This window comes from Antennarius striatus, chromosome 9, assembly GCF_040054535.1.
Source record: "Antennarius striatus isolate MH-2024 chromosome 9, ASM4005453v1, whole genome shotgun sequence".
Taxonomy (NCBI): Eukaryota; Metazoa; Chordata; class Actinopteri; order Lophiiformes; family Antennariidae; genus Antennarius; species Antennarius striatus.
Genome location: NC_090784.1, coordinates 4,425,601 through 4,447,856, shown reverse-complemented (window position 1 = coordinate 4,447,856; position 22,256 = coordinate 4,425,601). Strand labels below are relative to the sequence as shown.

Sequence of the window (22,256 nt, the reverse complement as noted above, 5' to 3'; positions counted from 1 at the left end):
ACTGTCTTTACATTAGGCTCACGGTTTGTGATTAAACACGCTTGTAGGCTTGTGAACTGGCATCCAGTGATGTGAGGTGTATCACTATAGACACGTTAGAAGTCAACGTAATGTACTGTTGTAAACAAGCTGATTATTAATTTGTATGTCTGTGTCTCAGCTGATGAGATTAGAGGATTGTGGAGATAGCTGAAATAGATCAGGGCTGCACAACATTGGAAAAAACACATCACAAACTTTTCCTGCAAGATATCCTACATACATATAGATGCTGAAATGACATCTTGTGTAGCCCTGTCATAGATCACAGCATCCAGCTGTCAGGGGTTTGAACACAACACAAAATGAACCACACAAGCTTCAGCACATAAATGATTCATTACAAATCAAAAGTTGTTGAGAATCAACACTATTATAAACAAGGATAATCAGACGTGTCCATAACTTCTTACATCCCTGGTATTGAAGATGTTTCACACATTCAGTCTAATGTACATCATCACAGCTCTGGAACTGTTCTCTTGGTTCAATGAACAAAATGCTTCCTGGAAAGTCTTTTTTTAAAAACTTCAGTCTGCTTCCAAACTGGATATTTCAGCTTCCCCACTCTCCCCAAGGAGGCGCAGCACCTTCTTGTATGAACTCCTGTTACACAGAGATACGGAGCGGTGAGTGGACATCTTCATTCAGCCAGTGTGCAACATTCTTCCATTGTCTAGACGACTTTAAAAATAGTTGAGTGTGATGGAGACGGATGTGAATCATGAGTGCTCACCTCAGGGCGATGTTCTTGCCCACTCCTCTCTTGTGCTCGGTGTTTCTCAGGCTCAGAGACAGTTTGGGAATGAGTGCCTGAACCACAGACGGATCTAAGACAGCCACCGTCTCCAGGACGCTGTACACCTGCCTGTCGTAGACTCCAGCGCTCTCCTCCACCAATGACCTGAGAGCATTGGAGACAAACAGTAAAAGGATTAAAACGTGTCTTTGTGCATTAAAATCTGGCTGCAGCACAGGTGTGTGCAACATCAGCAGACACTGATGGTCATTACTGTAAGACAGAGATCATCTGGTCACATGGCCCCTCTGTAGACGCAGTTGCACATCGCTCAACCACAAGCTGCAAGGTATCCGCACTCGTCTTCCTCACTGGACAGAAAAAACAATGAAGCCCTTCAGTATTCAGGTTCGTATTTGTACCAAAGTGAGATTGGATGAAACTTCCAAACCCTCCAGAGTTCGTATTTATCGTATTTTAGGCTGTGGTATAACAGAGCATGTTCAGATACAGCAGCACTCCAGAGCTGTTCGACATGTGATCTCATCACACACACTACAACATCTTCCCATCTACCCATGGGCCAGAAGTGAAGTTACTCAGAGAACTGCGGTTATGTAGATAACTAGGAGGAATCTTTAGTAGTGTTAAATCTGGTTGCTCCACTGGGTCCCAGATGGGTTCATCAGGACACTCAGAAGACCCATCTAGTCTACACGAGGTCAGCCAAAATGATCCTATCGCAGATGTTTTAAGATACTCCTCCATTTAACGGGCTTGTGATTATTTGTTTATCTCACCCTGAGGTTCGTTGACCAGCATCAAACAGCGCAGCAGACAGGGGAGGGGCAGCGTGACGAGGGTGGGGTCTGAGTCACCATTTCGTCTCAGAAGCTCCAGGACGAATATCAGCAGTGATGCTAGGCGAGGAGGAGGGGCGTGACCTTTGAACCGCAGGAAACACTCACTGTGGAACAGGCAAAGCACACTTAAATAAGCAGTCCTTAAGAACTGCAAACAGTATGACTCCCAAGTCAATGGGGAGAAGGTTGGGGGGGGGGGGGCTGACAGACAATGTCCAAGTTCTAGGGCCGTACCAGAGCACCTCCAGGATGGTCCTCCTCAGCGCTGCTCCCCTGGCGTTTGGGTGGACCTCACAGGCGCTCAGAAGCACCGGGTGGTTGGAGATCACGCCCAACGAAGGCGAGGCAGGAAGGAAATGGTCCAAATATCTGCGGGTAACAGAGTGGAGCTGCTGCCTCAGATAGACGCCCTGAGACTGAGAGACGCTGGAAGCTACAGACAGACCCTAGAGGAAAAGAAATTTAATTTGTCTGAAAGGAAATGTGACTTAACTTCAGGTGCGAGAGCTTAAAGAGTTCTTGTGTTTCAGTTGATTTGGAACCTGGGTCCCCACTGCTTGCCGTTACCTGTAGATACAGAGGCAGGCTGTCCCTCAGGGCCTTGTCCTGCTGTGTGATGTTGTGGGGAAGCAGCAGCACGTCCACAATGCGAAACAGCAGCTGCTGGGCCTTGGAGGTGGCCAGCAGGGGGCTCCAGTGCTTCACTATGCAACCTGAGTCAAAAGAGAAAGCTCCCAGGGTCAACTGAAATGATTGACACCACACTAAACACACACCTGAAGCCTCACTGAACATGTGACGCATTCGACTCTATGAGCTCTACTCTTACCAACAGCCCAGTAGGTCAGCTGTAGGCCATCTTGGTTCTTGCTGACCAGAGCAGGTTTAATGTATTTCATGATGTCACCAATGTAGTCCAGGGCTCTGGTCACCATTACTGAGCGCTCAGACAGAACCTGCAGCCCACAATACACACTGCTGACAGCCTGAAACCACAAAAACACAGATATGAAAGGAGATTTATGGAGACATTAGCATGTAGATACAGGCTGCTATTGTTAACGATATGCTCAGCAGACTGGATCAAAGCGGTTAGGATACGTTTTAGTAATATACACTGAGTAACATCAGACAATCTACTCAAAAGAAATTCCTCCACAGCTAACAGCAGCCAACACCTGACCATGTATCTCTTACAACACAAAATCCAATTTATTTTCACACATTAATTGGATGTTTACTGCTGTGGACAGGTCAATAAAGGCTGCAGTGTATTTTAGCCCAGGGAGCATGTGCTACCTTGACAAACATCTCCAGGACTGAAGTTGGCTCCAGCCTGGAGGCCGTTGACTGGAGACCGGCTCGCTGCAAAAGACTGTCCACCTCGGGGAGCCTCACCACGAGTCGGGTCAGTTCACACAGCTGCTCCTCAAAGGCCCGACCTGGGAACAAGACCTTCTGTCTGTACTCATCCTTCATAAAGAGCTCATGTAAACTACTGGTTTACGTCATCTAAAGCGAAAGTGTAACATCAGCAGTAAAACATGAGATACCAGCGGTCTCCACCCCCAGCCATGAACGTTCATATGATATGAAACACATGAAATATGGATGTTATCTCTCCATGTAGACTCTGTGGCGTTACCTGTCCTGGTCTGAGACCCGTCTGGGTTTTTGTGGAGGTGTTGCTGCAGAACGCAGCGGAACCAGGCTCTCACCGACAAACTTTGTGATGAACCGGACCTGACAGCGGCAGAATCGGCGCTTAGCGAGGACATCAGCTCACTGGGAAAGACACCATCATGTCATGTAAATATGAAGTGAAAACCAATGGGATTGACTGGACTGTACTGTTGATGGAAAAACAGTTTAGAAATTTGTGAATGGCAAGTTCAAAAGTTCATAAATGAAAAGTTTTATTTTTCATCTTCTGACAGGAGAATCCTTCAAACCAAAACCACACAAGCACTAAAATAAACTTGTCTCTAAAACACAAGAAAGCCCCCTCCGTCAGATTCCTTCAGTTTTGTGATTCTGGGTCCAGAGCGCGACAGGGGGGGGTGAACACTTGTGACTAAGGTCTGGTGATTTGATTTCTTTTCTGCATGAATGAAACCATTACCTGCCTTTCTAGTTGCACAATGATAAATAGCACATAGTGCAGTGAATGGAGACTTGGCAGGTCGGTGCTCTTCAACAATAAATAGGACTGTCCTTGTTCTGGCTTTATATTCAGGACCAGTGCCTTAATATTACTTGGCAGCGCCTGAAGAGGACCGTAGAGGGTGAAACAGTCACGTCGTTTGACAACCTTGAGTGTAATTTTGAAGATGCACTACATTTCAAATTCTGTTTAGAGGCATGGAGGCAAAGTCTTTATTAAACCTTATTTTGATAATACCAAGGACACTCGCTGTCTACTATAATGAGTAGATATAACCAAAGACACCTACAGGGTTTGTTGAAAACAGCGTTGTCAAAGGTTATGTACCATTATGGAGCCTGGTAGGTGACAGGTACTGAAGTGTAACCCCCCACCTATCTGACTGACCTGATCTCTCAGCATCAGAAGAAATACAATAAAAATGCTTTTCGATTGAGGCATCGGCATGAAGGATTGCTCTCAAAGGCTAACTGCACCTGTTTTGAAGAAGATGGGGAAGGTAGCGAGTCACCAGCAGGGGGTGAACCATATCATCCCAACCAAAACGCTGCATGATGGACTGCCACGGGTTGGGTTGAAGGTCCTGCGGGGCCGAGCTGGGCAGATCCAAGGCCAACAGGGTGAAACCTGAGGAGGAAATGGTTTCAGTACGGTGTGATCGCTTCAAGCACGGCTCCTAAGTTTTCATGTAGATACTTTATTCCCATATTCTGTGAATCTTTACATCAGTAAATCATATTATCCTCCCCATAAACTGCTCATGTCCTCCTCTCTATCATCACTCCCCCTCCTCCAACCCATCCCTCCATTCATCTTTTTCTGCCCAATGGGCTTCACAGACCTGCAGCAGCATCTGCCAGCTGTGCTGTGGGGGTCTGAGAGAGGCGTAGGCTGCACAGGAAGGGAAAGAAGTGTGCCCAGAGCGCCGCTGCAACCGCTAGGTGGCGCTCTTTCACCACACAGGTGGTAGAGGGAGCACCTGCCAAAGGGGTCGCTGACTGGACCCTGTGCTGATGGACCCGCCTGTCAGGACACACATGCACACACACACACACACACGCACGCACGCACGCACACACACACAAACACACACACACGCACGCACGCACACGCACCCACACACACATACACAAAAGACAGCACATAAACAAAAGACAGCACATAAACAAATCTATCTGATGCCGAATCCAAACTCAACACTCCCTCTCTTGTACAACATCCACAACCTCCAACTCCACGCGCTACTCTCTCAAATCCTCGCATCCCCGTTTTTCTCTTTCACTCCTTCCTCGTGTTTTTCTTCTCTGCTCTCCTGGGGGGATTACTGGGTGCAGCGGTGTGCTGCAGAGCAGGGTGGAGGAAGAGGTGGGGAAGGAGAGGAGGATATTCTCGGCGTAGAGCGAAGACTAAAGCTGATCCCCTGTACACAGACTATACTTTGGCTCTTGTAGCTCATCCCTGGCCCTGGCCCCAGCTGCTAAAGCAGCCCCACAGTGGTTGGCATTAGCCCAGATAAGCAGCTGAAGGAGCTGTAATCTCATTTAGACTGGAGATGATCCTCCTGTCCCCCTCTTTGGCCCAGACGGGGGTGTGAGGGAGCGGAGTGGAGGTGTGCTGGAGGAGGAGGGAATGACAGACAAACTTCTAACCCCCTCACCGCCACCACACACTCTAGTCTGATGCTATGGCGCACGCACACACATACACACGCCCACACACACGACACACACACACCTTCGCAATGCCTTCCCTTCTAGCAAGGTTGCATCTAATCCAGAGAGAGCTGAGACAATCGATTAGAGTCTGAATTCATTAGCCTCGTTACTGCTGCGGAATGGGCCTTTCACACCCATCAGCCCTCATTGTACAAGACATTGTCAGAGACCCCACTTAATCCTCCTCATTGCAGCATTTTACAATGTACACACACTCACACACATGCCAACACACTATCAGGGACCTGGTTTAACCCTTCCCTTACCTACATGAAATAATAATCTTACTGACAGATGCATCAAACACTCACCAGCATCCACTTTATGTTCAATATGGTCCACGTAGCACCATCAAACAGTGTAGGTATTACTGATGCTAATTCACTATTTAGTAACCCAAGAGTAGTTGTCCTTGACTTTTAAGAGAAAGGCTCGATATCTCAATTTTTTTTTTAATGTGGACAAAGACAAACGCAAAGGCAGGGAGGCTTGTATTTTTTCAGGGCAAAGAGATGGGGATTAATTGTTTGTGCCGAAAACAGATCCAACACAGCGTTCCAAGGCCAGCTCACCTCATCAACCAGTGACAAACCCACACCTCCCACATCAGAGGGTCATGGGGAGGAATAAAAGCAAGGAATTATGCCTACCTCTGGTTTCTTCCCTCAGCACCATGGCAATGGCTATCGAGACTGAATGTTCGGACACAACGCCTCAGTCATTGACAAAATAATTCCTTTAATGTGTGCAGATTCCACACGACTCTCAGTAGACATAATGATCCACAGGCTAAATTTGCCAGTCTACATAATTGCCCATTAATTGTGTCACAGAAAAAAAAAGCATTAATCACAAAGAGATACCCAGAATTGCCAGGCTGAAGAATTATGGTTAATTTGTCGGAACAGATTTGAAAGAGAGAACATGTTTATTTTGTTTTTTTGTGTGTGCTAAATGGGTCAGTGTGGTCCAAGCCGTAACACCGAGGGGCTGGGAGTTCACTTCTCTTTTCCCTTTGCCATAATTGTGCAAATGTATGCCCTCCAACCCCAACAACTGAGATGGGAAGTTTGGGAATTAGCATGGCTAATGAGATATTATGTTATGGAGGCTCTGCATTGAAATAGCAGCGTTAGGTTGGTGTGTCCCTTTTGGTGTGTGGGCAAGTGTGGAAACGGGTGTAATTGTGCAGGGTAGAGAGGGAGGGAAGTAGACGCCAGACAATTTAATCATACACCTACATAATTCAGCAACACTTAACTTTAACATGCACTTATTCTAGTGTTTCAACTCACTGATTAACCTTTTGTAAGTCACTGTGACAGTATTATTTTCAATGCTTAGCAACACGGCAAAGGTATATTTCTACACTATAGTGTAAGAATTGTTAATGAAATTGCAGACACATGGAGAACTAAAGCAGTTTAACCAGTACCAGATCAGGGACTGAAAACACGCTGATTTATACTCTTTGAATCAAGATGTTTTTAAATCAGGTGTAATTCCTGTGTTTAGTTTCAGTGCTGAGAAATGAAGCCCACCAACTTGCTACTAGCTAGTACTAGCATGTGGACACTGCCTAGCCAGAAATTTAGCTCCTCCTTCTTGTCAACCAAGTTTTGGCCGGTACCACAATGAAGGCCTTCCAGAGGGAGATTTCCCAGTTGCCTTCAGCGAGCCACGCCGTGATCTTTGGCTGCACCTGCTCCTGACACGGGGCGGCTAGGCTCTTGTTCTTAATGTGGTGTAGGATGGTGCTAGAACAGAATAGAGGCCTCAGTCTCTGAGGGAAATGATGAAAAACTGGACTTTATTCAGTTTTAACTGTGAGTCTGGCAATAAAATATCCACATAATTTCCCACAGACCTTCTGGTCTCACCTGATTTGAATATGCTGCTTCTGTTCCCCCCTTTCCCCTTTGCACATGAACAGAGCGTTTCATCTGGGGCCCTGTGGATTGTAGCTGCAGTCGGCTGTGTAACAAACACCAGTGTCCCATGGCTGAACCCATCCTGAAGCCTCACTGACCATCGTCAATCATCATGCATGCAGCACTGCCACCGTCCTCCAAATAACAGGAGGTTCCACTGAGGTTCCCCCGGGCCTGTAACTCTACTCAGGGCTCCACCAGCACCTGTTGAGGGTGACTTCGGCCACCGGGTCCTCTGAGACAAACAGGGGCCTGAACATAACACACAGATTTCACAGGCACTCATTCCTGCAGACAACAGAGTCTACCTATTGACAGTTTAGAGGTCAGAAGTGCATTAGAGACCCCTCTTTTCTGCTGCAAGCCACATCAGATTTAAAAAAACCTTAACTTGCCCTGGGTCAGAAATCATTTGTAGAATGTATCCACTGTGAGGAAGCAGCAAAAGAAAAGAAGGAAAGGAACTGAAAGGAAGGATGTACTTAGATCTGCCGAGTCTCACCTGAGCTGGTCAAGTATGGTCTGCAAAAAACTCAAGGCCGAATTCAGCTCTGAAAGGCGGCACGCAGGCAACAACCAATCAAACCCTTCGTTGAGCAGCTTTTCCTCTGATAGACTGAGGCTGGAACTGGTTTCGAACAGTTCTGCCACCCCCTCCAGGTATGAGCTGAGGGGTCCCCAGAGGGCAAGTTTGCGAGACACGTCTGTGTTCTTATTGTAGAACTCTTTGGCCGTCTCATTAAAGGAGGAGGCCAACCAGGAAGCCTGGGCGCCAACATCAAGACCTCTCTCCTGGAAAAAGACAAAAAAATAATCATGGACCAGAGGAAAAACTTTTTCTATGCCAAGCTTGTAACAATGTAGATCTAGAGGACATTCCTGATTAACACACACACCCGTATTAACATCAGCAGCGATAGCTGTCCTCTCCAGACCAGAGTACGGTGCCCCGTGGGGCAGGTGGAGGGAAGGAAGCCTAGTAGCTCACAGGCTCTGCCAGCTACATCCTCCAGCTCCACCTGCCTGGCCACCACCAGAAACAGCAGCAGAAAGTTCATCAGGCCCGCCTCCGACAGCTCCTGCATCTTCTTAGCGGAGAACTTAGAATAAATCCTGGAAACAAATGATTTTGAAACATGGCACAGGAGGGAGAAGTGAGTCGGAGACGAGATCACAGTGTTTATCTATTGATTGGAGGCAATGAAATTGTTAAAAGTTTCACTAATAAACAATTTAAAATCTTATTTACTTTCTCTGAACGTCTCGTCTGAAATTATTCGCTCTATTGAAACCCCTCGACTTTAAATCCTGATTACCTGAACTACCACACCACCTGCCTCCATCGCCCTCTCAGCTCCACAGGAGAGACCCAGTGTCTGTGTGTGTGTATGTGTGTGTGTGTGTGTGTGTGTTTGTGACAGAGAGAGATAGAGAGAGAGAGAGAGAGAGAGATAGAGAGAGTAAGTAGGATGTAACAGCGTGCTGGGTGGTTCTCTCACCCAGCACGCTGTTACATCCTGCAGGCACTGTGGAGAAATGCCTTTAAAGATCATGTTAAATGTCAGAGACACTCAGACACACAGCAGTAGGCGCTCGGTCGCTCTCTCTACAGCCAAACCAATTTACTGCAACACCAGCGAGAGATCAATAAAACCACACACACACACACACGCACTGTCACACATCCAGCTCGCTGTTTGCCTGCCTGGCAGGGAAACACAGAAAGCTATAGCCCTCCCCCGTTTACAACCCACCTCCCAAACACAGCCTCAGACCAAACAGGTGAGAAGTATGACTGATAAAAAAGGAGTCGAGAGAGGAACCGGGAACGTCCAGGTTAATGCTGAAATCTGTTTAGTTCCACCCACAGAGGACTTTAAATGGGGAAGGTGGTCAAGCTTGCAGTCAGAGCGCGACGGGAGGGAGATTTAAATAGATGAATGAGTAATATGTAACAGGAATATAAGCAGCGCTCTGAAAAGCAGCACTGGGGATCGTCTGTGTTCTCCCAACCTGCCTGTCTGTTTATTCTGGACAGCTTTTTTTCCGGAGGCAAGCAGATGCTCCTAACTCTCCGTGATGGAGATCAACATGCTCGTCGCGGGCGTCCCACAGAGCCCGGCCAGGAGCAGGAACGCTGCCGGAATGGTGTAGCTATACAGTGAGTACTCCTCCTGAAGGGGGGGGGGGGGGTAGCGGAGAGGGAGGTGAAGGGGATGAGGGGGGGGGTATCTGGACTCGTCCCAACCCGCTCTGACTGCTGCCAGACTGCCTACCACCCACATCTCCCCACCGCCCAAGAGCCTCTCTCAATCCGTGTTGGAAACCAACACAGCTCCGTTAAGGCGAATTAACCGCCACGCTCATTAGATAATTAGCCCCCATGTCTGCGGCGCTACTGAGCACATTCTAGACAGAGGGAAGTCATTAGGCAGATTTATCTACGGCTGTCTCTCTCTGGCGCCCGGCCGAACTGGGATTTAAGACGGTCCGTCGCTCGCTTCTCACGGTGCACGTTTGCTTGTGATCTTTCCTCTCTCCTGTCTTACTTTCTTTCACAAAAACACACTCTCTGTCCAGCCAACGTCCTGCAGACTCTAAGTTCATGTCACTGCTCAAGGGAGCAGGTGCAGTGTGTGTGTGTGTGTGTCTTTTTGGCACTGGTCTGGGCTGAAGAGCAGGTGGTTGACTCCTGAGACACCTGCTTCACTGGGGGGCCTGAGTAAATATCAAAGACACACTGGGAGTCTGCACTGCACCTGGCACCAACACAAACAAGACTGAAATGCATGGTAGTGTGCAAACACACATGTTGTTTGTGTGCTTATTCAAGTATGCACCTACATTTGCGCATACAAATCTAAACGCTACGATAAACATCACAAATTAGCAGACTGAGAGAAAACAAAATGCTGTAGAGTACTTCTGATCAGAAATAATTTCCCATAACTTCCATTACTTTATAAAACTTAACACTACAGTGTGTGGAGTCAGCTGCCTGGCACCAAGACCTAGTTATCATGATGGAAGTGAAGGTGAAGGAGTGAGAACTGCGAAGCCTTCCAGCCTCCCATCCACCTCACCTTCCTTTGATCTGTCTCTGGGGGACTCCACCAGCCCTGTCCTGGGCGAGGCACAGCGCCAGCACCCGGAGGAAGATGTGGAAGGAGTTGGCTGAGCGGTAGAGCTGGGTGTGTCCTGGACAGTGAAGGGGAGAGGGAGAGCAGCAGCTGCGTGCCTGATCCAACAAAGCCAGGGGAGTCTTGTATAACGTGCCCAGGCCAGAGATCCCCAGCCAGGGTACGCTGAAGGAAGCATTCTGGGATGGAAGGACAACAAAACGTAGCTGTACTGTACAACCGATTACGTATATCTAAGTTAATGTTTCTTCAGCAAAGAAAAATTCATTCTGTATGAAGTTTACAGGCAAATTACTTTATTATTTATCAGCTGTTTGTTTAATGAACAAACCACAGAGATGTTTAAATAGTTCAGTAGAACAGATGTGAAGTTGTGTTTCCACATTGTACACAAGATGCTACTTTTAACTCATTGGCTGCCAAAGCTTCGATCCCTTTCGGTGGACTTTCTCCGATGCTCCAGACATTTCTCTGTGTTTTCTGTCTGACCGATCACAACATGCTTTCCTCAGAGAGACACCGTTTTCGCTCGCGGGTGAGCTCTGACATGTTGCAATGTGAGCCGCCGTAACTTTTCTGTCTCCCTGTGATTCACTATCCTCTGTACTGTAACTGGATCACGTGAAATTCCATGATAAGAAGCCTGATTTTCACTGACAAGCTCCATCAGACTGTCCCCCAGCCCTCCCCATTGAAAAAAAAGTAACTGACATCTATAGACGTCAATGTCATCCAGTGACTTAAATGACTATAATAACTAAAGATCATTCATCATGAGAGATGTATTTACAATTCAGATATCGTTATAAGGCTGCGCCTACCTTCACAGACTTATTTTACCAGTAGAGTCACAATGTTTTTCGTTTTCTCCTTGACCAATCTCAAATTAGATCCAAAAATATAAGAATGACAGCTGCAGTAGCTCAAAACCCTCCAGTTCAGCCACAGGAGATAGTAGCAGCTGGTAAAACTAGTAATGGTGTTACATTGGGGGAAAACACTTGTGAAATCCGTGGCACTGAGCTATTCAGACTGTTCTCGTTTGATGTGGTTACTGCAAACAGCCGACAAATACTTTATTTTACTAATAAATCTAATAAAAAAAGGGGGTTGAATCACACTTATTTCAAATATATCAGAATGGCAGCCAAACATAAATTGTCAGCTGTGATACATTCTGGATCAGAAAAGAGCATTTTCAAAAGATGACCCCAGGAAAACTGAAAATGTGTCCCCACATAACCCGGAGGTTCATCCTAAACTTGAGATGGTTAGAATGAGGAAAGAAAGTGTTTGAATAACATCTGTATGACAATAACATCTGTATTGAGTTGTTCTCACCAGATTCCTGCTGTAGTAGTCCCAGAGGGTGGAGACGGCGCTGGTGCTCGGATCCCACAGCAGACATAGACTGAGACAGCAGTGGACATGCATCCTGACTTGTTCTTCTGCAAGACCTCCCTGTGAATGAACAGTTTCATTTACTAGTGAAGGTAGGGAATCCATTGTGTAATTGTATAAGCAACAACCAGGAGTGTTGACCTTGGGGTTACAGGTTAACCTGAGCAGCTCTTCCACAAAAGTCCAGTTATCCCCCAGATGGCTCTGTGACTGCAAATTTAAGATGTAAATACATGAAACATTGGTGAAAAGTCAGGTTTAAGACTAAATTCAGGACAGCTTGCTTTCAGGGTAGCTGTTCTACTCAATACAGAGGCTCTGTCACAGTCTAAGCACTGTTTTCTCTAGTTTGTCCCTTTAATTACCCAATTTCCATTAAAGTGTCAAGACAACTTCATTTTCAAGACTCAAATGACACCTTAAAAAGTCGCTTGGAAGACAGGTGAAATATATTTGAATCTACAATGTTATTAAAGCATGGTTTACTACCTCAATGGATTACATCTACTTAGAAAGGATTTTAGTGCCATAAAAGAAAATACATTTGTTTTTCAGTCTAGTCCATTAGATCCTGAGTCTATTTTGGCTGTTTTTTGAAATACTTTTGATTTTGACTCAACAGTATATACCACGTAGAAAATGTTAAACATGCCCATGCTTGGTATAAGTATAAGTGCACATTTATACTCTAAGAAACATTTTCTACTATCAAATTAAATCAATCATATCTTTGGTTTCCTTGGTCTGTCAGTGCCAAATAAAAACTGGGAGAGAATTTCAAATCCATGCTTTCAAGTAAAGTTGAGGGCAGTGCTCCATGAGATTTTTTTTGTGACAGCGCTTTAAAGATGCTATGTGACGTGATCTGATCACACAAGCAAGATCATCAGCCTCACAGAGCTAGAATCTTAAAGTTTCAGTAGCATCAGGTTCTCACCTCAGTGTCCAGAGTGCCATTACGACAGTACTGGCCTAGCACGGATAAATGACTGACCAGCCACCAAGTGAATCCAAGAGGGTCCATGCAGTGTGTGGGCAGGCCGGTGAACTGCTCCGCTGCTGGCATCCTCAAAACCAGAGGCCTCAACAAAGAATTCATGTAGCTCCAAAAAGACTGGCAAGGAACACACATTTGTTAATTTGGCATAAATGAGGTCAGATTTTATTGTATGGGTGTGAACATACTGTATATGTGTGTGTTTGTGCATGTACTACCTGCGTATGCAATACTTTATTCCTGTGTTCCACGAGGTGCATGAGCAGCACCCACAGCTCTTTGGTGCATGAGCAGAGATAATGATGGCTGTTCAATGCTTCTGTAGGCCTCACCTAAAAATCAGCAGAGTCAGTTTAACACAGAATGCTTTCAGCTGCAGCTCTACTTGCAATTAATTCATCACTGACATAAAAAATATACAATTCCTGTGATTACAGTTTTAAATAACACACATAAGTGCATGTAAAATATGCTATAGCATAATCATGTGAGATTGTTGCTGTCAGAGAACATTTTTCTGCCCTTAAAAGAATAACATTCTAGGGACATTTCACGTCAAAAGGCAAAGTTATTATCAGTATTTGCAATCTGCAACTTCCACCAAGTATTAAAGGCTGTCATGAACATATTAAACTTCAGTATAGCAGGTCTGAGCGGGGAAAAAACAAGCTTGAAATACCACAGTACGTTTCAACAGGAAGATATAATGAGCTGTGACTAGACGCCCACCTTGCTGTATTTGCCAATGGCCAGACCAGTGAGGTCACACAGCAGACTGCACAGGTGCTCTTCAAACAGACTGCTATCAGTCAGGTTCTCTCCAGTCAGGTTCACAAACTGGTGGGCGTACACCACCTGGCCTGCAGAGATGAACCGGTAAAATGACAGACGGCCTGTTTCCGTGATTATAACTCTGTATGAACTGAAGGTCAGGCTGTTGCTAACTGCGCTGGCTGTTAAAAGTCACATTTCAGGTACAACCCCTTAAACTGTCTTCTAGGACGAGAGCCAAATGTTTTAGACGGACACGTTTGATGATATTATCCTTCGATTTAGTTTGCAAGTCCTGTCATCAGACTATTGTGTAGAGGCACATTGCAATGTTGTTGCTTAAATTATAAAATCATGCAGCCTCTACGCAACACTTCTATGCTTTCAGGATATCCGGAAATGTTGCTACCATATAATGTTTTACAGTGTTTACACTGAAGGGCTTTCCAATAGTATAACAGTGTTAATGTATAGTTTACCTACGATATTCAAGTCACAGCCTACATGTTTCCAGTTCCTGTCTAAAAAAGGATTTGACAATTACCTTGCATCTTAAGACCAAGCAGGTGAAGGATCTCCAAGACTGACCAGTGGATGTCAAGATGAAGATGCAATAAATGCCACGAGGGAGGGAAAATCTGTACAAGAAACAGAACACGGTCAATGTCAGCAGCAGAAAAGTCAACTGACAATACTTTGTCCATTATAGTAAGATGTTAGGTGGTAGAAACACCTCAGGGTCTCATGAGTCGCTCCTCGTGACAGTTTGAACTCTCCTTTTCACACAATCCCACACACACACACACACCTACCTTTCCCTGGTTAGAGATTGTGAGGGAACTCTGAACGTTGGCGGGCAGGTCTTTGAGTCGACCTATGAGGAGAGTGATGCCTAACAGCTCCTCCAGAAGAGCAGAAGGTAGCTGCTCTTCCAGCTCCTCATAGGGGTGTAAATGATCTGAATCCATGGAGCTGGAAGGTTCCAGGTACCTGAACATTAAAAAAAAGACAAGCCAGCAATAAACAACCAAAGTAATAGTGGATAAACAGACAGCTTTCTAATACAAAAGTAAAACGTTTACATGAGAAGCACACCCACAATTAAATTTATAGTCACCTGTGCAAGAAGACTTTGACGTACTGGAGAAACAAAACACACTGCTGTCTCAGGTCCTCTGCTTCATAGTGGAGGCTGCCAGCTTGACCTTCAACACATTAGGGACACATAGCACATTCCAGTCTTCATGAACCTCAAGTTACACATGTCCAAAACAAATGTATTCTATAGTTTCCAAAATATTCTACTTGTTTTTAAATGTGTATGGAAATTGTTGGAGAGCCAGCTGTTAATGACATGTTGCAAAACAGTACCAAAGTCATGCGAGCCGGACTGGACCAGAGTCTCTAGCCTGTAAACCTTTTGTCTGGAATACAACAGAGACCACGTCAGTTCAGTGACATTTATATGTTAGTTAAAAAGTAAAACGGCTTCGTTAAGAAAGGAAAATCACTTCCAGACTTTTCAAGTATTGGAAAAGGGTTTAACATGGATTTGTCAACATATTTTAATACCGAAACTGCGTATCATTTAACAGAAAATTTTACTAATTGTGTTTCACATGTTGGTTTACCTGAGCAAACCAAACAGTAACTTTGTGGATTCCACCAGTGCGGTCTCTTTTACCCAGGGGAAGCCAAATATCTCCACTGTGTCTGTGTCGTACTCTGCGGGAGCCGGGTCAAGACGTAAAAGCAGCCTACAAATAGAATGTTGGTGAAGTGAGGCAGGAGTTTATACTTCTTCATTTTGCCACTAAAGAATCATAACAGTTGAATTACAGTCACTCAGAATTATCAATGCACTGTATGTTGCTATCAATACTTTTCACTGGTGCATTTTTTCTGAGACAGACTTAAAGGTGCAAACTCTGCATCATGGTGAACTAACAGTGACTGTACCGTTTCAGGGAGCCTCTGGCAGCGTAACCCTCAGCGGACAGAGCTCCAGTGGGATCCTCTTTTGTTTCTGAGCAGCAGAAGCATGGCGGTCGAGCTGCCATCAGCTCACATAAACTGTCTGCTGCAAAGGGAGAAACTGGTGGGGTGAGGGATTGACTGAAATCATCTGCCATGGTGGAGGTCAGCGCCACCTTGAATGACAAAACATCAGACAAACACACAATAAATATATCTTTACTATACATTACATATCCTGATATTGACATATATAATGTAGAATAGAATAGCACAAACCAAAAAAGCAAGCTGTCATTTTCCAGAGCTGTATCCCGAGTATAATATAATATAAAATTAGGGATTTCACGTTCTGCAGATTAACCTCTAAAGTCTGGTAACCTGTGTTGCTTTAGATAACATAGTAAACTATTAAACAACGCAGTTCACTGAACGCAATTTGTAAAATCTCTCACACCGCGTGTAGTTGATCAATTTCTCCACAATGTGAATATTTGTCGGTAAATAAAGCGACATCACAGTTAACGTCGTGCTACGTATCTAGTAGCTAGTAATGTACATTATCTGTCGAATTTGCGAATTGAGTTGAAGTTAGCAACGTTTAAATGACATTTCAGGATTTCTAATGAAACCAAACTGAACACACCAGTTCCTCCAGAGGCTAATTTATTAATAAAATATCGACAAACCTCTTTTCCTCTTATTTACGGGTGGAACTGTCCTCAAATGTTAAACCGACACAGAGACAACACAGCCGTCATTCCGTTGTTTGGGTGTTCGGTGGCTCCCGCGTGAGTAGAGCGCATGCGTGTAATCACGACGCGAAAGACGATTGGACGAAAGTTTCAAAGTGGGCGTGGTCACATCTTTTTTTTTCCCCAGACAGAACAAGAGAAGTCACTGTAACGTGTTTCCGCGATCGCATCATCACACCAGGGAGCGTCCCATTACCAGCTATTTGTTCTGAAAAATAATAAATTAAATGTCCTGAATGTAATACTGACAACACTGAACTGCGTTTTATATCAGGAATGAGAATAACGTTGACGTTATTGAACTTTTGTAATTTAAAATAGACATTTTGTCAAACTTGGAGCGTCAATTGAAGTTAAATTTCACACATACTGTAAATTTTCTTTGACGCGGATGAAAAAATAAAATAAAATCCCTGAAATCCTAAATAATGTCTGCATGCGCTTTTGTCGCCATTCAGATGACTTAGTCCACTGAATAATATTACCTGCTCCATACCTGTTTGTGACTTTTTCTTTTCGTGTCACTGCAGGGGTTCCGCCCAAAGAAATTCATGATAATGCAGCAGTTTAAGTCGAATTTTATCCACGCTAAGCCTAATTTCCATATGCAGATCTGTCTCTCCCAACAGTCCCTCTCGCCATCACACCATTTCTTGCATTCGAATGCTCACATCTTAACAAAATCCGCCACACGTCGTGGATGTGCTCGATTTGTCGACTTCCAGTTTTTTTTGTTTTTTTTTTATTCTGCACGTTTGACGTGTCAAGTAAGGACATGCATGATAGATGCCGTGTTTTGTATTATCTGCTTTGCACGATTTAATACCAGGAGTCAGTGGAGACAATAAAGATGGACGCGTCGGGTGATTTTTGTGTTTTAGGATGCAAAAGCCTCCCGCTCTGCTTTCAACAGGAGTCCGTGCGGAGGCTCTGTCGCCGGGATGGGAAAGGTAAATACTTTATTTCTAGCCACAAACCCATTCAGTTTTTTTCCAGACTGTAGTAAACACAGGGGGTAAGATTTGATCCTGTTCCACCCCCTCCCCTCACCATTGCACTGTCCCGGGTTGGATGGATTAATGCTCTAGTAGTTAGTGAAGGGGTGTCCTTCCTCTCTGTGAAAGCACATTTAATTAACTTGTTAAGTTAAGAACCTGGAGTTATGATGTAGACCTTCTAGATAATGTAGTTAACAGATTATAACAGGTTATAACCACTGTGGAAGCAGCATCTGTGGAAACATCCTTCTGAGTTGTTAAAAACACACCCACATAAGTGAATGCACAAAAAATTGTCTAAAACAACTAAATGTATTGCAATTTATTTTATTAAGTGCAGCAATGAGCTTAAAATAAAATGTAAGATAACGATACATCTCATCTGGAGTCGCTTGACACCACCTGCCAAATATCAGATAATGTCATTCAAACAGCTGCACCAGTCAGAATAGGGTCTCCTCTGTCTTGCTTGTTTAAAGGCCTTTTTTGGTCCACAAGTTCCACACGGTCATCCTTTAAACACTGGAGGTTCACAAAATGAAACGTGTTTGCTGTGAAAAAGAAAATGATCGAAACCTCATTAGAATCCAGATCAATTCATTCTGGATTTGATAAATTTTTAAGAACAACAATGGTACAATTGCTGATATTTTGCCACTGATTTGTTAATGCTTCATTAGTTTGTATCACCAAGTGAAAAAAAAATGGTCTGGATCAAAAGTCCCCAATATCTCCAACTTTGCAGATAGGAAGTGAGGAGAACTGATTTGTTTTTTCCGATTGGTTAGTTTATAATTTTCTGAACAACACAGCATGAATGCAGCAAGGTAATATCTGGGTTTGATGTGTTTACCTAACAGATAGACCAAAAGGATCGACAGTTGTTAGAAATGCTAAATTAACATATAATGATAATGTAGGAAAGCAATTGCAATGGACATCCTCTGAGAATTTTAGTTACTGCCTTCTCGACACTGCATTAGAACACATTTGGTGAAGGTATTATTAATATAATGATCAAACCACACAAAATATCCCAATGTCTGGAGACTAACTGCTTCTGCACATACTTTAAAATTGCTGTATTTCCGAAGCTATCTGAACAGCGATGCAACACTTATTTGCAATGACTATATATAAAGTATTATTTGGAATGGTGTTCTTTCTAACTTATGATGGAAGCTCAACAAGAAGGTTCTGGGTTTGGATGGTTGGGCTTGTCAGTATGGAGTACCTGCTATAATCGATAATAATAATTAAAAAAACCTACAGCTGTAATATAGTGAATTGGTGACTCTAAGCTCCAGTGGCATGAATGGTTGTTTAGGTGTGTTGGCATTGTGATGAACTGGTGACTTATGTATCGTGTATCCTGACTCTCACCGATTGTCACTGGATGATGGATGGATGGATGGATGGATGGATGGAGGGATGGATGGAGGGATAGATGGATGGATGGATTAATGATGGATGGACAGACGGATGGACAGATGGTTGTGTTATATGTTTTGAGTCCCTCCGGTTGAAGGACCCACTCTGGCCTGATGCCCTTCCCAATGGCCTTGAGAGCAGTAATGAAAGTCTGTTTCACTGTTGTGTGACACTGGAAATCGTCTTGCTACTTAGGCCTGACTTCAAAACAGCCATCTATGGTTCAGCCGAAGTAATAATCTGGACATTTTAAAATAATGTTATCCTCTGACCGGTAGTTTGACCTCTGGAAATCCTGTACGATATAATTCCACCATTAACTACCCTTCTTTAAGCAGTATATTCTGAGGCCTGTAATGACTTTGCATAATGAGTCACATTTTCTTTTTTCATTGGCTGTGCTTTAAAAAAGATCTCTGTATTGTACAGGGTAGAGTGCTAGTCCTTTTTATCTCCAGAAAAAAACCCTTGTGGCTACAGTTTGATCAATTAAACTCCTGAAAGGCCCCCCTCTTTTCATTCCTCTGCTGTGAGAGGAATATAAAGTTATCAGTCTTCCCAAGCGATATGAGGACGGAAATAAGTAGTTTGTCTATAAAAATGTCCAGGTACTTTATCAGCATCCCAGTAGGCCCTGAGGCCCTGACACTGTTCAATGTGGCTCTCCCCAACTCTCTCCACCTCCCCACCCCCCCGTCTACTCCGTCTGTGCCTGAGGTCTGCCCTTCGCTGGGTGGGGTGATGCTGCCGGCTCTACATCCCGGTGGGATTAGACGGGGCCCGGGCCCCAAGCGAGCTTATCGATTTCAATCAGTAGCTTGAGAGATTGGAGCTGAACGATGCTGTAGACTTTAAACGGTGGTCAGCTGCACCGTTTGTTGTTTGGGGTGAAAATGCTGCAGGAGGAGACACTTCACGTTTGAAGGGAAGTCAGGAGAACACACACTTTACGCAGGAAGAGAGATTTCACTCTTGTTTGTTGTAATATGTGTTTTTTTTGGTGTTTTTGGATGGAAATAAACTAATAGGACCTAAGAATGTACAGTTTAAGAACATAGGCAAGGCAATTTATTAATTATGTTTCATATTTGTTTCATAAAATATCAGGAAATCCCAAAAAAGATCTCATTGCATTTGCACAGTCTTTACTTGTTGAGGGAGCAGTTCAAAATCATTAAACATGTAGTCAGATTTCACTCAAAGGTGATCTTTAATATTCTTGCAAAAGGGCTTTGGGTGTTTTTCTCGCTGTGTAGATACTGAGAGGAGTAAGGTGACAACTTTTTGTTGCATCTCTCTTCACATTTGAGTGTATGCACAAAGAAAAGACTGATAAAGTTCCTACTTCACTTAAAGATGGAAGTTAGTTCACAGTGAGAGTACCACTGTTTTCTGAAGCATTTGCATCAAGGCCAGGAGATTAAACGAGTGGGTTGGGAACTGGAGAGAGTGTGTTGTCTCGCTTGGGGCCCCTGATGCCAGAGTTCTAGCTTTAATCACACTGGGTGAAAGATTTCTCCTGGACGTTTCGCTCTGTGTGGCTACAGGTGGGTGGTTCACATGCTCTAGGTGGCGGCCGCTGTGGATTCATGCTAAAGTACAGAGGAGGTGGCTGTGGGCAAACTGTTTCACAATTGCCAACATTCAATACTTTGCTCTGACAGGATGAATCCCACACTCTTTAAACTCATTTGTGTGGTTAGATGGTATTCAGAGAGTTATGGTAATTCTTCAAACCGTAGGTGTTTGTCTTTTCTGATACAGATGTTTCTAATGTCAGAATCCCATTGGATACTCACTCGAAAACGGACTCATGTTACCAAAGTAATGTGTAACTATTTTTAAAATTGTCGTTTTCAAAGTTCAGTGTTTGTTGCCTCCAGGTCCTCATATTAATCTTTTTCTTATTTTTTTTAATTCTATTTTTGTAATTCTAATTTATTGTATTTTTATACTATTTTCTGACTTTACTGTCAAAATAAATTGTCTGTTCTACATAAAATTGAATGATTTAATTAAAAATAAAATCATCGTTCACTGCAACCCTACCTCCCTGCTATCCAGCACCATGTGCTGGTTATGGCTTTAGTGATGCAAAAGCCTTTCATAAGCATCAATGTCATACTTGTTCTACACCATCAAGCATCATGATGCAATGTAGAAAAATAGCCCAGGATTGACGTAGCATCCTAAAACACACATTATTGTGAAAATTGATAGTTTTCATTGAGCTATTTGAAAGCTGTTTCCCTCAATCAGTTGAGCTGATGCCTGTCTGCTTCCTGCAGAGGAAACCAGTGACCACAGAGGGGCATCGTGAGACCAGCCGCCTTCTACTCTGTGCTGTTTGAATGGATGAGGCGTCAGAGCTACCAGGGCTCTAGCAAAGCAGGAGTCCATACGCCGGGTGAATGCAGCATAACTTCTTTTCTCACCTCCATCTACAGGCTAGTAATTTACTTTTTCTAAATAAAGTTACTCTATTTAAAAGCTGTTAAACTAGTGACTTGTATTTCCTGTTTGAGGGATATCTGACTTTCATCAAATTACGGTTTCTAAATACATATATGTGCACCCTTATACTCCCCAGAAACACCCACTCAAAACCACAGACACACACACACACACTTCTAGCCAGGCAGCCTGAATCAACGCCTGTGAGACGCTCCTACATGTGGACCAGCCTCCAGTCGAATATCTTGAAAAGATTGGTTCTTTACCAATCAGCCCAGGTTTTAATCCGTCATGCCGAAATCTTTCGATTCGTTAGAAGAAGACATTTATCCACATCAGTACTTTAAACGGTTATTTAGGTTGGTGAGTTTGAAAATGTGTCATCTCCCTTAGAAAATGCTATAAGAAAGGGGTGGGGGGCTCTGTGCAGGACTTGGTTAGGTGGAATTCTGCTTTTCTGTGAGAGTGAGTTCAAAGAAGTGGTTGAACCAAAGAAGATGTTTTGAAATGATCTTATTCTTATTCTTTTTTATTAAATATCCACTATCAAAGATTTACAAAGTAAGGGCTCTTTTGATCTGACATCCATTCCTGTAGGATTTCTTTTATCCAACTTCCCCTTTTCAAACGCGAACACTCAACTAATCAACACAGATCCCTGGGCGTGGAGTAGTCCATCATTATGGATGGTGAAACATTCAAATATGTTCAAGTGGCTGACCTTAAACCCAGTGAGAATGAACTATAAAATGTATTGTATTTCATGTGGGCAGTGCCATTTTGCAGCAAAATAATATATCTTGCTATGAAATACTATGGTTTTATGAATTTTCTTTGTATTTCTGTATGTAATGGATTGAAACACATCGTACAACTATTAGTTC

At 43.9% G+C, this 22,256-nt stretch overlaps 1 protein-coding gene and 1 long non-coding RNA gene across 3 annotated transcripts; one reads left to right on the top strand and one right to left on the bottom strand.

The window, feature by feature from the left end:
* Positions 1 to 505: 505 nt before the first annotated feature.
* Positions 506 to 16,532, bottom strand: mms22l (MMS22-like, DNA repair protein). Of its 2 annotated transcripts, none has more exons than XM_068322785.1 (26): positions 16,424 to 16,532; positions 15,720 to 15,910; positions 15,392 to 15,517; positions 15,132 to 15,184; positions 14,878 to 14,965; positions 14,573 to 14,750; positions 14,305 to 14,398; positions 13,719 to 13,849; positions 13,208 to 13,321; positions 12,930 to 13,106; positions 12,134 to 12,202; positions 11,933 to 12,052; positions 10,535 to 10,770; positions 8,348 to 8,564; positions 7,954 to 8,243; positions 4,647 to 4,828; positions 4,282 to 4,432; positions 3,287 to 3,426; positions 2,941 to 3,083; positions 2,471 to 2,627; positions 2,209 to 2,354; positions 1,876 to 2,087; positions 1,579 to 1,745; positions 1,053 to 1,149; positions 776 to 943; positions 506 to 645 (listed from the first exon to the last, which is right to left on the bottom strand). In XM_068322785.1, exons 2-26 carry the CDS (start codon positions 15,890 to 15,892, stop codon positions 570 to 572), a joined length of 3,705 nt encoding a protein of 1,234 aa, XP_068178886.1. In that variant the 5' UTR covers positions 15,893 to 15,910; positions 16,424 to 16,532; the 3' UTR covers positions 506 to 569. The 2 variants fall into 2 exon arrangements, with proteins under 2 accessions (XP_068178886.1, XP_068178887.1); XM_068322786.1 differs by lacking the exon at positions 16,424 to 16,532 and adding an exon at positions 16,014 to 16,032.
* LOC137600908 (uncharacterized) lies at positions 15,763 to 21,270 on the top strand. The gene is made up of 3 exons (XR_011037006.1): positions 15,763 to 15,899; positions 17,371 to 17,439; positions 21,207 to 21,270. It is a non-coding gene; the product is annotated as an uncharacterized lncRNA (long non-coding RNA).
* The last annotated feature ends 986 nt before the right edge of the window (positions 21,271 to 22,256 follow it).